Source organism: Eretmochelys imbricata, chromosome 10 (genome assembly GCF_965152235.1).
Source record: "Eretmochelys imbricata isolate rEreImb1 chromosome 10, rEreImb1.hap1, whole genome shotgun sequence".
Taxonomy (NCBI): domain Eukaryota; kingdom Metazoa; phylum Chordata; order Testudines; family Cheloniidae; genus Eretmochelys; species Eretmochelys imbricata.
In genome coordinates this window covers 50,143,862-50,161,301 of record NC_135581.1, presented here as the reverse complement: position 1 = coordinate 50,161,301, position 17,440 = coordinate 50,143,862, and the positions used below count along the sequence as shown (strand labels likewise).

Sequence of the window (17,440 nt, the reverse complement as noted above, 5' to 3'; positions counted from 1 at the left end):
TCTTAACACTCTCAGACAGGCTGTCTGAAGTTTCTGGTTTTGATGGAGCAGTTATTCTCTCTCTGGGTATGAAAACGATACGCACCAACTTTGCTAGATTGTCATTAACACAGTGATCACAAGAAAGCAGAACAGAATATCAAAGTAAATTAAAACTGAAAGACCATATAAAACTGAGACTTGCTAGAAAAGAATCAAGAGATAAGGACATTTTAAAGTATATTTCCAGGGAGCCCTATTGGACTTCTGTGACCCACAGCCTATTGCTAGATGCACTATTAAGAAAAGCAGTAAATGAGTATTAGCTACTGTTTCCTCTGACTAGTTAAATTTGTCTAAGTTTTGTAAATAAGGTTAAGATTCTTTAACTGTCACTTCTAAACATTGTTTTGATTTAACAAATCACTATTAATGTTTAGAATTGACATTAAATTGTCTACAAATAGCTAATTGTTCAAATGCATATTAGTTTCCTGCAGGGGTCAGTGTTTGGGCAAAGCATAACTACACACATGCTTGTCACTTGTAGCATATACACTTTATGTAAAGAACTTCACTAACAAATCTGCAATATAGTGTTTGCCATTTAAAGTAGTGCTATATGTTGGAGATAATAGCATGTATAGCAGCCCAAGTAATTTCATCCACAGTTAAACAGAATAGGTCTCTGTTGTTGGCATATTAAACAATTCTATAATACCACCCAAAATTGAGCTTTGTAAAAGCTCCTTTAAGATACACACAGTGACTAAAATAATTTTGATTTCTGAAGGCTTTCAAGCCCATCCTTCCGATGGCAGTTCTTAAAAAGTTAGTAATTTAAGCCCACAGTGTAGTCCAGCAGCTGCAGACGTTTTCTTTTTAAAGCAAAATAGTTGTTCCAGAAAGAACATAAAACTCTTTCAAGGAGTTTTGCTTTGCATAATAAATACTGTGGGGATGTCATGATAATTAGGACGGAAGAACCCAATGCACAGCTACAGACTAGGGACCGAATGGCTAGGCAGCAGTTCTGTGGAAAAGGACCTAGGGGTGACAGTGGACGAGAAGCTGGATATGAGTCAGCAGTGTGCCCTTGTTGCCAAGAAGGCCAATGGCATTTTGGGATGTATAAGTAGGGGCATAGCAAGCAGATCGAGGGACATGATCATCCCCCTCTATTTGACGTTGGTGAGGCCTCATCTGCAGTACTGTGTCCAGTTTTGGGCCCCACACTACAAGAAGGATGTGGATAAATTGGAGAGAGTCCAGCGAAGGGCAACAAAAATGATTAGGGGTCTGGAACACATGACTTATGAGGAGAGGCTGAGGGAACTGGGATTGTTTAGTCTGCAGAAGAGAAGAATGAGGGGGGATTTGATAGCTGCTTTCAACTACCTGAGAGGTGGTTCCAGACTATTCTCAGTGGTAGCAGATGACAGGACAAGGAGTAATGGTCTCAAGTTGCAGTGGGGGAGGTTTAGGTTGGCTATTAGGAAAAACTTTTTCACTAGGAGGGTGGTGAAACACTGGAATGCGTTACCTAGGGAGGTGGTAGAATCTCCTTCCTTAGAAGTTTTTAAGGTCAGGCTTGACAAAGCCCTGGCTGGGATGATTTAATTGGGGATTGGTCCTGCTTTGAGCAGGGGGTTGGACTAGATGACCTCCTGAGGTCCCTTCCAACCCTGATAGTCTATGAATTGACATGACTGGTAAAAGCTCTTGGATCAAAACTTCACTCAATAGAAAAGCACTGGGTTTTATTTAAAAACATAATATAGAGACTCAAAGTAGTAATTATGTACTCACATGTCAGTATAAAATAAATTACAAGGCAGAAGGAAACTGCTGCTAAAAACTTAAGCCAAAATCATGAAGGGTTAAAGCTGAAATTCTGGTTTTAGATCCTGCAGCATTGAGTGTGAAGGCTAGATATAGCAGAAGGAAGTTCTTCACTCTACATTTGGAGGATCTGGAATAAAGAGTTTGAAAGGCTAAACGTTCTTGTTCAAATAATCTTGTTATTAGTGATCTTGCCAAAAAGAGACATGAGGCTGTGTTGAGCTAATATATAGCTCAAATGCAAGTTTCTGGAAAAGAGGGATAATCTTTGTCCCCACCACAAATCCAGTTCTGAGTTAAAAAAGCAGACATACTGCCAGCTGCTAGATTTTATAGTGTATGTTTTATTACAGAATTGGAAAAAAAATCAAAATTGTTTGCAATCCAACATTAGCTGAAAAGGTAAAGAGTGTAGTACACAAGATATTCAGGATTAGAATTTAGACAATTTGTACAGTTTTTCATTGTTTCAAAATCTGCCCGAAACCAGCAACTCAAGGGCATTGCACACAGATTTTTTTTTCTTTCCCTTCAAATTTGAAGAGTGCTTTCACTTTTTCTTTAATGCTTCAGTCAGCTCAGGAACTACCTGCAAATTTAAACAGATACAGTAAGTATGTACAAATTTCAAAGGAAGGTGGTAAAATCTCCATCCTTAGAGGCTTTTGAGGCCCGGCTTGACAAAACCCTGGCTGGGATGATTTAATTGGTGTTGGTCCTGCTTTGAGCAGGGGATTGGACTAGATGACCTCATGAGGTCTCTTCCAACCCTAATATTCTATGAAAAGGTTTGCTAGGACTGGGAAGAAAGAGGTTCTGAAATCCTATGTTTAAAGTTCATATGACACAGACAATACCAAGAAATGATTTTATATGCCAAGCCCTCACTTCTTGAATTACAGCCTAATGAACTCTTGTTTAGATTTCGCTTGTCTTTATATAAAAAAAAAGTTTTCACACTGAACTCAGCCATGGGCCTCAACCCAACTGAAGGTCAGATTCTAATCTCAATCAATACAATAACCACTTGGAGGTATTCTGTAATGTCTGCGTACTGAACAGTTCTACAGTTCACCTGTTCAATATTTAAATGGAGTGATTTTTTCAACAGAAGAACTAAGATGCAGTAGTGTTGATATTAGGAGAAGCATCTTTATCATTGCTGTAAAGCTTCATTAGATACATAAGTAGTAGGTCACAGCCACCATTTTTTCCCCCAGTGAAGTCAGTGGAATTAGAACCATACAGAGCCTTCAGTATTTGAAGATCCTTACAATAATAGTTAAAGATCCAGTTCCCAAAATTTCTAGTTCCAGCCCAGGGAGGAATATCAAAATCACTTTAGGACATTACAGTACATTTCTATGATTTACTTGGAAAACTGGTTTAGTTCCTCTAATTTTCAGCAAAATTTAATTCTGAAGAGATGAGAAAGTGATAGGCAGTAAACAATCACCATGGCCAAAAAAATAGTTTAAGGTAAAATGCATCTACTAGTCAAGCTTCAAAAAATTAGTTACTAAGTAATAAAAAAGGAAATTGAAAAGCTGATTTAACTAGCATTAAACAATCCTTTTAAAGTGAGTCAGTGCCAAAGCCTTGGCACTTGCTCTGGTTCTGCCACTTAACACAGCCATGCTGCACTGTAATTCTGACTAGCACTAGGAAGAGCAGTTATGCATGTAAAGAGTTGGTAGATTAATCTATAGAATACACCTGAAAACCTATCCTAGTCACTTGTGTAAAATATCAATTACCTTTTCTTTTAAGGGGCTGCAGGTTGCCCCAGCTCACAAAGATCCCAGCTGAACTCACCACTGATGAATATAGCCTCTCAATTATTTAAGAGAGCTACATTTCCATTAGGTGGAAATAATGTGTTCGTACAAAATTTATTAAGGAAATTGTCTACATGTTGTTTCTTCCGAATGTCACTTTGTCTCCAGCTTATTAAAAGGCCCATGTTTACTGCCGAGCCAGCAGGCATTAGTTCAGGAATGGCATTAAGTGCTGGCAGTGTTTCTGCCTACTTTCCTCAGTGGATATACTATGAGCTCATGCCAGTCATACAGATTACATGCTAATAGAGCCCGCAGTGTAACCTGTAGCAGCACTGTGAAGAGTTCTAGTAAACGTTCAATTTTTTCTACATATGGTAAACAGGTTTTTGGGATGACGGTAGGAGTTCAGGTGATAAGCCTATTTAATGCTAAGAAACTGACATGCTTTATCTATTTCACTGTACAAAACTAGAACCTTCACTCATATCTAAATTCAATGTTAACTCCATGTTCATTCATACTTCAACTAACAAAAGAAACATTCAGTATTTGGTCTTTTCTATAATAAGTTCAAAAAAGGAAACCAAATTATTAAAGTTTCTGAAAGTGAAGTATTTGGGATAACAATCAAGAAAGTCAAACTTGACTATTTAGATCTGCTGTGACATGGGAATGATACATAATGGTACCTGAAATTAAATTCCTTCAATACACAACACAGGAGAATGAAAGAGGGAAAGCTTTCCTCAAGACTTTAAATAGACTCCTTTGCAGAAAGGCTAAGATTCCACATATTACTCAGTGAATGGGAGATCCTTGCCTAAGTACATGCATCTGATGAAGTGAGCTGTAGCTCGTGAAAGCTTATGCTCAAATAAATTTGTTAGTCTCTAAGATGCCACAAGTCCTCCTTTTCTTTTTGCCTAAGTACAGTTACTCTTCAGAACCTAGTGCACAGGATGGATGCACTTTTAGTACAATATAGATAAAATGCAAATAGATATTTGCAGAGGCACAGATCTCCCCCCTTCCCCCACAGAGCTTCTTATTATGGGGATTGTTTTGATATCTTTACATCATAACTTTCCCAGAATTAGGAGAAGTCTGGAAAGCAAATCAACAGTAGACAAGAAACAGGACTTCTTAAAACCTTGCTTTCACACAACACAAACCTGGCTCATCAAGGAAGCCAGGTTTGCTGTGAAATGCAGAGGGATAGTTGCCCCAATTCAATGCAAAGCACTTATGAATGAGAATTCAGCATATGATTAAGCCTATCAATGGGATTTAAGCCTCTGCATAAAATACCTTACTGAATGAGGGCCAGTGAGAAGTTCGGAGGGGTAAAACAGGTACTGGATCCTACAAAGCAGTGATGGGTAACCTGTGGCCCATCAGGGTACTCTGACTGCAGGCCACAAGACATTTTGCTGAAGTTGACTGTGCAGGGAACCGGGGCCACTGGGAGCTGCAGAGGGGCCATGCCTACAGATGGTCAATGTCAGCAAAAGTGTCTCACAGCCCGCAATCAGATTACCTTGATGAACTGCTTGCAGCCTACAGGTCGCCCACCACTGCTCCAAAGGCTACTACTCATAAGCCGCACAATTTGTGCAATGGTAGCTGCTAAAGGAACTCATATTTGAGTTAATAAAATATAATCCTAAATTTGAGGACCGAGATGAAGTTGCCTGTAGGAATATGCAAGGCAAAAACCACCGCATCCTACAGGGAGATACCTATACGCATACAAAAAAACCTCAGTGTTAATCATACAAGAGTTAGAACCTGCACTGTCAGCAATATTGAAAGTGCATTTTGAAGTGCATGAGAAGCAATTGGAAAAATGAGAGAGCCTCCAGATCTGTGATCATTAAAAATGATACAAATTATGACGACTGTGTCAGAGTGAAATGTGTATTTCAGTTTCAAAGCTGCTAAACCTGAGTAAATGTTATCCCTAAACAAACACCAAGCTGAATTCCAAGCTCATACAACAATTAAGTCTGTTCACACCTGCACTGCAAATTAAGAGTATAACTAGCTTCCAAACAGGGGTGATGGGACATTCTCTCACCCAACATGGGGATGCTGAAAGTAGGGAAAGAACATGCACACGGTAAGCAGGATTTTTTTTAAACTTCAATGAGGTTTTGGACTGCACAGACAAGCCAGGATGTAGGCTTAGAAAAATGTCCTATAGCAAACTTTTATTCTCGTGGTTTTCCAGTAAACTTTGCTTTATAGAAACATACAATATCAGGGTTGGAAGGGACCTCAGGAGGTCATCTAGTCCAACCCCTGCTCAAAGCAGGACCAATCCCCAACTAAATCATCCCAGCCAGGGCTTTGTCAAGCCTGACCTTAAAAGCTTCTAAGGAAGGAGATTCCACCACCTCCCTAGGTAACGCATTCCAGTGTTTCACCACCCTCCGAGTGAAAAAGTTTTTCCTAATAGCCAACCTAAACCTCCCCCACTGCAACTTGAGACCATTACTCCTTGTTCTGTCATCTGCTACCACTGAGAACAGTCTAGATCCATCCTCTTTGGAACCCCCTTTCAGGTAGTTGAAAGCAGCTATCAAATCCCCCCTCATTCTTCTCTTCTGCAGACTAAATAATCCCAGTTCCCTCAGCCTCTCCTCGTAAGTCATGTGTTCCAGTCCACTAATCATTTTTGTTGCCCTCCACTGGATGCTTTCCAATTTTTCCACATCCTTCTTATAGTGTGGGGCCCAAAACTGGACACAGGACTCCAGATGAGGCCTCACCAATGTCGAATAGAGGAGAACGATCACGTCCCTCGATCTGCTGGCAATGCTCCTACTTATACAGCCCAAAATGCCGTTAGCCTTCTTGACAACAAGGGCACACTGTTGACTTATATCCAGCTTCTCGTCCACTGTAACCCCTAGGTCCTTTTCTGCAGAACTGCTGCCTAGCCATTCGGTCCCTAGTCTGTAGCGGTGCATGGGATTCTTCCGTCCTAAGTGCAGGACTCTGCACTTGTCCTTGTTGAACCTCATCAGATTTCTTTTGGCCCAATCCTCTAATTTGTCTAGGTCCCTCTGTATCCTATCCCTACCCTCCAGCGTATCTACCTCTCCTCCCAGTTTAGTGTCATCTGCAAACTTGCTGAGGGTGCAGTCCACGCCATCCTCCAGATCATTAATGAAGATATTGAACAAAACTGGCCCCAGGACCAACCCTTGGGGCACTCTGCTTGATACCAGCTGCCAACTAGACATGGAGCCATTGATCACTACCCGTTGAGCCCAATGATCTAGACAGCTTTCTATCCACCTTATAGTCCATTCATCCAGCCCATACTTCTTTAACTTGCTGGCAAGAATACTATGGGAGACTGTATCAAAAGCTTTGCTAAAGTCAAGGAATAACATGTCCACTGCTTTATGTATGATACTTTTAGGAAAGTCACCGTGATGTGTTCTTGAAAACAAGTTTATGACCTCTGGTGAGAAGCAGGAGATGAAGGAAAGTGCCTGACTGAGGGCACTCAGTCCAAAATATAGGAATAAATACTGTCTGTCCCTAAAAGGTGCTACCTAGATGCTGACTGGTGTAAGGAGCATGAAAAAAGCCTGATTTGTGAGGAGTGGCAGGAATAATGGACATAATATTACAAGATAAAAGATCTTTAAAAGGGCAATTGTTCAGCATCTGTAGTAGCTAGTTTTACAACTTAATCTTCTACAGTTTTACTATTTAAGAAAACAGCGATGCCAGGACAGAGTTATGGACTACTGGCTACAAAGTGTCATGTTTTAAACATCAGTTTGAGTAAATAATCCAAAGCATCTGAGCCTCCTCCCATATTCTAACGGTCTTTTCCAGAATGAGTCTGATTTAATATAGATTATTTTGAGCTGTCTTCCGAGCTCAGACTTCATTACACACAGCTCCCACCTAGGTGTGTGGGTTTTTTTAAATAGGAATTTAAACTTCTGATAAACAGGAGGAGCAGGTGATAAAATGCAGAAATGCACAGACACAGAAATTTAAAAATTGTTTAAATTATAATTAGTCTACATGGAAATGAAAGGAAAAACTTTCCAACAATTATGTGGAGTGGTTCTCATCTACAAGCAACCACATGCAGTGGCGGACACTTTTAAAGACATTAGAAGGGTTGATCCCATGAGTTCTTTATTCATTCAACATTTTTTACTCCTATCCACACACTTACGTCAGCTTAAATCACCATACTTCCTTATTCCTAGTATCTCCTTAAATACATCTTTACTCTTACTTCAAAATGTCATGAAGGAGCAAGTAAAAAGGAAAAAAAAGTATGCAGAACTGATCTACAGTATGCAGAGGGCAGCTCTAAAAAATTAAGATTTCCCTTTCCCACCCCCCTCAAGGTTAGACTTGCCTTAAATAAATCTGCTACCAATCCGTAGTCCGCAACCTGGAAAATCGGCGCTTCTGGATCCTTATTAATAGCAACTATGGTCTGAAAGTAGAAACAAAAACATTTAAAATATACAGCTGTAGATTACATTTTTTTCCCCCCGTATAAAAAGCGTCTTACGTTCACACCGGAATACGAGACCCAGCAGATACGGTCAAGTGCATTTGACAAATACTTCCGATTTCTGCCTTGAAAATAAGACTATAAAGGAAATCTCAATAAAAGAACTAAATATCTACAATAACAGAAAAGTTTTCTAAGCTCTGACTATTCTATGCTCATTTGATCAACGGCATTTGACAAATGTTTTCAAAGCAGAAATGGGAAGCAAGACTGGAAGGAAATCTCAATAAGCGAATTAAAATGTCTACAATAAATAATGGAAACACTTATGGTCTGACTATTCCATGCTCCATTAACAGGGCGGTCATTTGATGTAGGAAGGAGGGGGAAGATTCTTCCTTAAAATGCTATAATAAAAAAAGGACATCCACTATAAAAGGACCGTGATGTTTAACAAATAAAAACAGGGAAAGACATTTTGAAAAAGGAGTATAAAGCTACACACTGGAGACTTAAATGTTAATTTTTTTTTTTAATGTGGGCCAATATCATTTAGTTCACTACACAGTGGAAAATAATATACTATTAAAATCCCAATGCTAAACACAGAAAACTCCCTCTCCTAGAGGACAGAGTCTGTACTTCTAGACCAAATCACTTCAAAATAGCTTCATGATAGGTTTCCAGCCCAAAGACTGCAGGTGCCTAGATAAATAGCCTGTTACAGGATATTAATATATGGGAGAGCTCTGTAAACTCAAAGCTATACAGCTCACAAATAAACCCTATACTGGTTATGGCTACCACCTATCAATTCAAAGCTGTGAGAACCCACAGGTATTCTAAGCCAACATATTCTTCGTATGTTTATCTGCGATTCAAAGAGACCTTTCATTCAAATGTCTGTTTTTCTCCATCCACTACAAGTACTCTACCAAATCATTAATTTTGCTGAAAAAGCTTGATCGTAATAATTAAATGAAATAAGGTTAGAAAAGCCTATATTTCTAAACCACAGAAATGGTTTTCTATAACTAGACTGACATTCAAAATGTGTGTCTCCACCTAGAAGTTGTATGTTCTAAAGCGGTGTCCAACCTGTGGCATTTGAGGTGTTAGTGCAAGATCAAATATCAATTTCTTTAAATGTGTTCTGTGAGACATGCCCTGTGATTTTTAAACAGACATGTCTGAATCAGCTTGCAGCCTTAGGAGCAGCTGATGTTGATGCCAAGCTCCAGCTGCCCTCTTGGTTGCCTGCAGCATTGCAAGGGGAGAGGTGAATACTGCTCCATTGCGGTTTCCTTGCTGGGCTATGGAAGCCCACAGAACAGTAGTTGGACTGATTTCACTTGGAGCCTACAGACAACTAGCAAAGAATGACCTTCCTCCCCAATATAGCCACCCAGGGCAGCCCAGGATGGGAAGAAAAGCAGTTATGGCTCCTCAATTTTATGCCCCAGCCTTGGCACTAGTTAGGGGAGAATGGGGGCTACTCTAATTTCCACCACCTGGCAATGTTCCCTTAGGAACCATATGCCCAGCTGGGGATAGCCTCATTGCAAGGTGCTGTGGCCACTCCAACAAGGACTGCTTGCAGGGATGCATAGGAGCTGGCTGCACTGGTGTTACACCTGGTGAGGACTCCCCTGATAGGGCTCTTCAGGGTGCTTTCTGTTCCTTCTACACTACCTAAGCATGATAAAGGGCACAAGCCCAGAAATCTGCCCCCAAGTATTGTCATTTTGAAACAAGGTGTTTGGCCCTCAGGCTGAAAAGGCTAGAGAGCACTGCTCTAGAAGAACCTTGTGGAGGTATTATCTAATAGATATTCAGAAAAATATTCACCATTGGCTTGTTGAAGAGGGAGATGTACCCTCACCATTGTTAGATTTGTTTAAAAACACCACATCTCAGTTTCTCCTATAACATATCCACTAATTCAAGGAACTTCGGTCACCTGGTATTTCTTAATCAGAGCTGGTTTTCTAGGTCATACATTACATTTCACAGTCTTTAGTGTTGAGAAAATTTCAATACTGAAGGATCAGGCAGTCAGCATCTCTTTTCTCTCTCCCCTGCGCTTCATAAACAAGTGTTTTTAACATCTGCATTCAATACAACTTAAAACTGTGTACTTTGGCTACAAGACTAACAACAACCCATCTCCTACCCTGTGTGATAATTCAAATCCATGTGTTTTAAGGGTGCAAAATCAAAAGCAGATAAGAAATGACAGTCTTATGAAAACTGGTCATATTTCCATCATTTTACAACTTCATCATCCTTCCCATGAAATATTGAAGGAAATCATCAGATGGTAACTTCAGAGAAACAACAAAACAAATACTATACCATTTAAGGTTTTTTTTAAGAGGTACGTCTCTTCACTAACACCTTTAAATGATAAATAGTGTATGAAAACAACTAAGACCTAATCTTTAACAATGCTTCAGTAGCTTTGAAATATTTTTATTTTAATCACTGTTCTGTAAAATGACTGGATTCAGTACATTTAAAAATTATGCTAATCTGACTGGCATGTAAACTAGGTAAGATATAAAAAAATTAAAAAACCTCCTAGAAAGGAAAGGAATTGTGAATCCATAACAGATGAAACAACTAACATAATCCATCCCTTCTGGAAAACTGATTTTTCTACCTTGTTATAAAAGTACAAATAAATTATACATTTCACTCACAGAAAGCTTCTCTGACTACTTCTGAAAACATATTCTTAAGTGTGCAAGTTCACAATGCCAGATAATTCACAGTATGGGGGGCAGGAGGAAATCACACAAGAGACTGTTGCCATGGTTACAGTTTTTTAAAACAGTAATATAAATTGGATCTTTTCAGTAAATACAGTACCTAACTGCTTCTACTAAAAACAGAAGTAGGTCACAGTTCAAATAAAAGTAAAAATAAGTCTCAAGATACACAAGTTTGTTTAAATATAAAATAAATATTATAAAGGGAAAAATTAAACCAAGTAGTATATGATTCAAAGTCACCTAATCTTTTATATGTAATTGGGACCAAACAAAAAAAGAGGATTTTCAAAATTTAGGACACAGTATTGAAGAGAGCAGGGGATCTTATGATATTAGCAGGACTGCAAATATTCATTTCAAACTCTCTTCCTTTATCACCTTCCCCACCTCTCTCTGTTTAATCTAGCAGAGAAGAGGCTAATGTTACATAATTTCACTAATTGTGGCATAATGGCATAAAATCTGCCTCTTCCACTGCAGATCCTATTAGTTGCATCTTTCCACCTCACAATTTTCCCTGAAAGTTTTTCCCCCATTGCCCACAACATATCCTTTAATTTCTCACTCAGGTTATTTTTCCAACTGTATTACCTCTAAAGCAGGACAAAGCTTGTATGAAGAAGGCTATACAAAATGTATTACACTGCATCTTAGATGGAATTTCCTCTAACCTAAATCTGGCAGCTGGTGTTCCACTCATTCCTATGCCCTCCAATAAAAGTTTGACATTTCACTTTAAAATGCACGCACCAACCTGCAGTATTCAGAAGAAACTAGGTGCTAAAATAAGTTCAGATCATCCTACTATGTAGTTTGGCTCATGCTAAAAATATCATTGGATACTTAACCAAGCTAAATTTGTTAGTGTGGACAGAAAAGAATTTTAAGAACTTTTCTCCTGAAATTTCAGAAGATGAAGATCCATTTATCAAAAGGTGAAAACAGAAACCTGTGCTCCACCTATAAAACAATGGGAGACCCTCACAGCTGCTTTATGAGCTGTTCATGCTTCAGCAGGATGCCACAGCAGAAACACATTTAAGCCTGTTTGATAAATCTACTTTAACAGAGTCTCCTAAAGAGGTACAAAAAATGGCCTCTTGTAAAAATTACTTGTAACAAAAAAAAAGAAATCTATTTTTGGCATTATTACTGCACATAATTCTGCCTATTAGGAAATAGTCATTGTCCAGTCCACAGTCCAATTTCCAAATTTAGCCCGTACATTTCAGCTACTAATGAGTTAAACCTTTTAAAGTTTTATTACCATTTTATAAAATGTTTCCATTTGAATAGATAAATGCAGGAATGTCAGTCATCTTTTACTTTATGGAATAGTAAGTTCATAATTCAAATTGCACATTGTTATGCATGAATTAATACGTCAGGTTCTGAAATGTGTGAGTGGGACTATAGTATAGTATTCAAGAATGGAATTTTTGTTTAAACAATACATTAAATCAATTAGTCTTTTCTAATAAACTATTTTTGCAACAGATTTCTTTTAAAGTTAGCTTGCTATTGAAACTTTTTCCACAGTATTTAACATAATATAGAGCTTTAAGAGTTGACACTTTTAATGCAGCAGAACAAACCAATTGTCTTGCTATGTTCACTTGCAACAAATGTTGGAAGAAGTTCTACTGCTATATGTATTTTGTAAAAAAAAATATTTTTTCCTTCTTTCAGTCTTTTCTACTACATGCAGGACTGTACCTTGCTGTCTTTCATCCCTGCTAAATGCTGGATTGCTCCAGATATTCCAACAGCAATATAAAGTTCCTAGAAGAAAAATAATTATTAGCGTAAGTGAAAGTGTGTAACATCTCACTGAAACTATAACAAAAATCAGTACCGTAGAGTGTTTTAATATACAAGTAATTTCTTGTCTAGATTATGGAAATCCAGAACAGCACATTGTCCTATGGGAGCACTATAGGCAGATATCCCAGGGAACAAGATTTGGTTCTCTTGTCCTCTTGGCCAGTTTTAGGGTGGGAAATAAAGACAAAAAAAGTATCTGGCACATGCACAACCACAGTGATGCCCTGTCTATGTGAGGTTTGTACTGTTGTAAATGCATCATAATACACATTACTCCTTAGTTGAAGGATGGGACTGTCATGGTTGGAAGGTCTTTCAGATTCTCGGAAAGATTTTTAATTTAATTTAATTTTTTCCTATCAGTTTTATTAATTAAATACAGGCTTATTTCTAAAAAACATTTTTAAAATTCAATTTGAAACCGACCACCTTTGTTAAGGCCTAAATTTACTATAATCATTTAAATTAAGCACACACAAAAAGAATAATATTAAGCAGTATATGTTTGCTACCCAGTTTCAAAGAAAGTCACCCACTGACCTAGTCACTGGCTATGTACCTGGAACCAGAGTTTGCTGACATGCTAAACCAGCTTTTGACCACAGTAACCTCTTCTGTAGGTGCAAGGAACAAATATTTTTTTCTTTTCAGTTTACTCAGCTAGTTCAATTCAATAACTAGTTCATTCAAAGTTAAGAAACCAAGTGGGAGTGGAAAAAGCAGGAAAGCTTGTTTATCTCTTCCAGGCCATGAATAAAAACGAGGTATGAGAGGGTGAGATCTACTAGTTCTAAAACTGAAGGACACAATGACCAGAAACAAATCAGTTCTATTTGCTAACTACAGATAATTTAGATCAACTGTTTAACAAATCAGTTATGTTTTGCATTTAAAACTATTTTGAAAATCTTTTTCTATGTATCAGCACACACAAGATTTTTTTTAAATTAAATAAAACAAACTGTTTTTGTGCATATTTACTTGAATTTTCATCCTAATGCAGCTTGACACAAATCTCAAGAGAAATTAACTATCTAGTAAATACAAAATGTAACACTCACCATATTCTAACAAAAATGTAAAAATTAAAAATCTGAACAAACAAGTTAAGTTACACAACGGTTTAAAGAAATGTGCATAGATCAAGTGAACCCACCTGGTTAGCAAGAAGCAGCGTCAAATTTAGTGTACATTTGGGTTGCAAATCAACACATTTTTATGTTACTAACAAGAACCAACCTTTCTTTAGAAAAATAAAGTACAAATGCAAAACATGATTAAAATCAATTATTTAAATCATGACTAAAACTGGTGATTTAAATCAATCCACCCTGCTGCTATCTGTCTTGGAGACATAAATAGGGCTTAAGTCACCAGGGTTGTCAATGTGGAAACTTTTACATACTTTACATTTGAAATGGGTAAGAATTTATAAGCAAATAAATCTAAATTCTTCAGAAAGGCTTATTAATATTGGCAGTCTTAATTTATAGAAGAAAACTGTTTCCCCTTGGTTTGAAAGTCATCCTGACTACAATCTACCCAAAGCCAGGCACATTTTGAATTCATGGAACAATACTTTTTGGCCAACAGCCCAAATTTCAGTCAACACTATATTGTTTGGCTACCTTCAGAAATTCACAAAAGAGAACCAAAGAGTACTTTTCACCATCTCATTCATAAAGACCAAGACAAGAAGCTACTAGCCAGAAGGAAGGTCTAAGTTAAGTCATCATTTCTCAATGCCTCTCATTCACCCACTTGCCATTCAATGTCCTCCATTTTGAAAACAAAAATTAAAACAATCTTAGTTACAAAACCCAGTTAGTTTATAACACCTATATTGCAATGCAGAAAGAGCATAGTGTACATTATGATCGAGGTAAGAAAGATTTCACATTTTTTTTTAAAATCAAAAAGTGTTCTAGTTCAAGTTAGCATTTGTGAGTCAGCAAATTCATCAGGGACCCAAAAAAAACCCCCAAGTGGTGGTTTGTATGTCCTTTTCCCACATGCTTTAGCACACCCCAAAGAACCACACAATGCCAGCCTTTGTCAATTTAGCCCTTTATCTTACTTGAAATATGAGCAATCCACCAAAAGTCACCATATATAAAGACAGTAGAATGCAGAACAGAGCACAAGGATAAAGTCCCCAACAGAGTACAACAAATATTCAAAAGTGATAATGTAGCAGTCCTTGTCCTTAACCAGAGGCCTTCTCCAAGCCCACACTTTAAATCTTGTTACAGTGCTTCAATCACAAACTTTGCTAGACACAAAACTGAAGTCCCATTTTTGACGCCCCCCCTCCCCAACCCCACACATACCCATCCCACATTCCAGGCTTAATTTGGAGAAAAATCAGCCTGAAGCCTCTAATCTTGATTTCTTCCATTTTACAAGAGGCAGAAAACAATGCCCCAACTTTCCCTAGTCTTTATTGTACCCTTCCCCTTCTCCCAAGTAACTGAAGCACTTTCCCATTTAGCTTTAAAGTGAGCTGAAATCTGTTTTTCCTTCTGCAGGCTTAGTGGCCCAAAAGCTACAAATTGTGTGCCAGAATCTAGATCAAGGAAAGGGACTAAAGTGTAGCCTTATTGGCTCTCAGCATGTTTCAACTAGAAAGCCTTGGATATGGCTGTTTCCCTTTTTTTTCACCTCAGTTTAACTGCTACCCACTGCTGTTCAATTCTTCCCTCTAAAGTTACATGCACAGATCAAGTTTAGAATCCAGAGTTTCCACACCCTGATTTATTTTAGCAACTCCTGCATGGGGCTTCTGCTTTCCAAGGATCGAGAACACCTATCTCAATGGCACATTTTATTCTGTTGGATCCCAGCACACAAATATCAGACAGTAATGAACAATGCTACCACATAAGCCAAATTCCTGCCCCATTCCTCCGGGGAAACAAAGGGGGGGGGGGGGGGCGTGCTTCAATTAAGATGGCTGGATGCATAAATTAGGAGAAAATTTACTTATTTCTGCCAAACTCTTCTTTCAAAAATGATACTTTTAAAATTTTACTTTATTCCTATGGATTCATGAAACTTTCCCAGTTTACGCAGAAAACTCTCTCAGTGATAATTATATGGAAGAAGTGCAGAGTGATGATAGGATATTTCCTTTGAATGTAAGAAGTCAATAAAAATCAGGAAAAATATGAATAAGGCTATGAAATGCATCTCAATTCTGAGCATTTTTCAAAGATATCCAATAGTTGGAGAGTACAAAATTCATTGAGCTTCCCCCCCACTCCCCTTTACTTAGTAGATTCCTGCTTGGAGCCACCCCATTTTAACTGCAGCTGCTATGTCTAACAAGTGTAATATAATATGTACACAGAAGGAACCACGGTTAGACTGTAATATTGTAATTATCCCAAAGGAGAAAGTAGAGGCTACATGAGAGATTAATCTCACATTGTATTGTTTTTTCTACAACGCTCTTAAAAAGTTACTGTAATATGATTTTGAGAGAGATTCATTAAGCGCTGGTCTTCTAGACTACCAGGTTCCTCTTGTCAGTTTGCTAAACTTTAAAGACCAGTCTTTGGAAGGAGTCCAATTTATCGAAAGCCAGACACTCATGTCTATTTTCTATTAACATATCTAGGAAAGACAAAGATGTTTTTATTAAAAGGTCACTTATACACTACCAGATTTCTTTGTCTTAAACATACAGTTAAGTCTTTTAAGACCTATGCACATCATTAGCCTTTTAGTTTGCCTGCCTTCAGCTTCCCAAGTATGATATCCAACCCATTTTGAATGGTTTTAGTTTGTTGGTAGATCACTTCAAGTAAGCAACTTTTACTTAAATGTGTAATTATAAAGACACTATGCAGAACAGCATGTTTCCTATTAGTAGTTCCCTATTGAAAAAAAAAATTCCAAGTATTAAGAAGGAGACTCAGTTTATATAGGTTACAGTTTAATTAAAATGTACCAAGCTGATTAGACCAATAAAATTTCCAAGCTGCTAGGTGCTGATGTAGGGATCACCAAGGAAGGAACTGGTTGCTCACAAGGCTCTCAGATCCCCTAGATACCAAGATAAGGAAGATTAGGCAAGCCATATTTCCCCCGTTTTTATTTAGTTCTTTTAAAAATATAAAATCTTCCACTTCTATGCCTTTACTGAAACCATGAGCTTCTACCTCAGCTGTAAGGTGAAGTCTTTGGAATTATTTGTGCTGTAATAATGCCTCAAGTCTCTAGTCAAGTCTGTGGCCCCCTTGCACTAGGTGCTGCATAAAAACACAAGAGAACATGAAGCCAGATTCTGTACTGATGCTCTCAGGAGGCACAGTCCAGGTGGATGGTTGACAAAAACAGGTTTATACCATCTGTGTGTCCTACAGATTTGGAGTCCCTGGAGAAAGTTAGAGCCCCCTCTGGGGCTGTTCTAACTTTCTGTGACATATGTCGGCCCTATGCTGCTCCTGCATGGGAGAAATTTCACCAAGAGGGCACGTCAGCCTCTTTACATCACTGGGGTGGCAACAAAAGGGCAGTCGTGGGGCCAGATTCTGATCCATGGTCCTTGCCCTGAAGAGCTCTCATTCCAATCTGAAAAAAGATGCAGCAAGTGAATGCAAGTAATATGGGGAGGAAAGGGAGAATGATATTAATATGACAACATGGCTATAAAACTATATGCTCAGGTTGATGGTTTTGAATAATTTGAATGTCCTTCAATATTACCAAGGAACATATACGTTAGAAGGGTTTGGTAA

At 38.2% G+C, this 17,440-nt stretch overlaps 1 protein-coding gene across 4 annotated transcripts in view; it reads right to left on the bottom strand.

Annotated features, from left to right (window-relative positions):
• Positions 1–2,145: 2,145 nt before the first annotated feature.
• The window catches only part of ETFA (electron transfer flavoprotein subunit alpha), a 45,670-nt gene continuing 30,375 nt past the window's right edge, over positions 2,146–17,440 (bottom strand). For all 4 annotated transcript variants that reach the window (XR_013347249.1, XM_077827614.1, XM_077827615.1 and 1 more), the window contains 3 exons: positions 12,591–12,656; positions 7,995–8,079; positions 2,146–2,406 (listed from right to left, as the gene is read on the bottom strand). Coding sequence is in view for 3 of the 4 variants with exons in the window: in XM_077827614.1 (XP_077683740.1) it covers positions 2,372–2,406; positions 7,995–8,079; positions 12,591–12,656 (186 nt within the window). In the remaining variant the exon portion in view is untranslated. The remainder of the gene's footprint in view (positions 2,407–7,994; positions 8,080–12,590; positions 12,657–17,440) is intronic.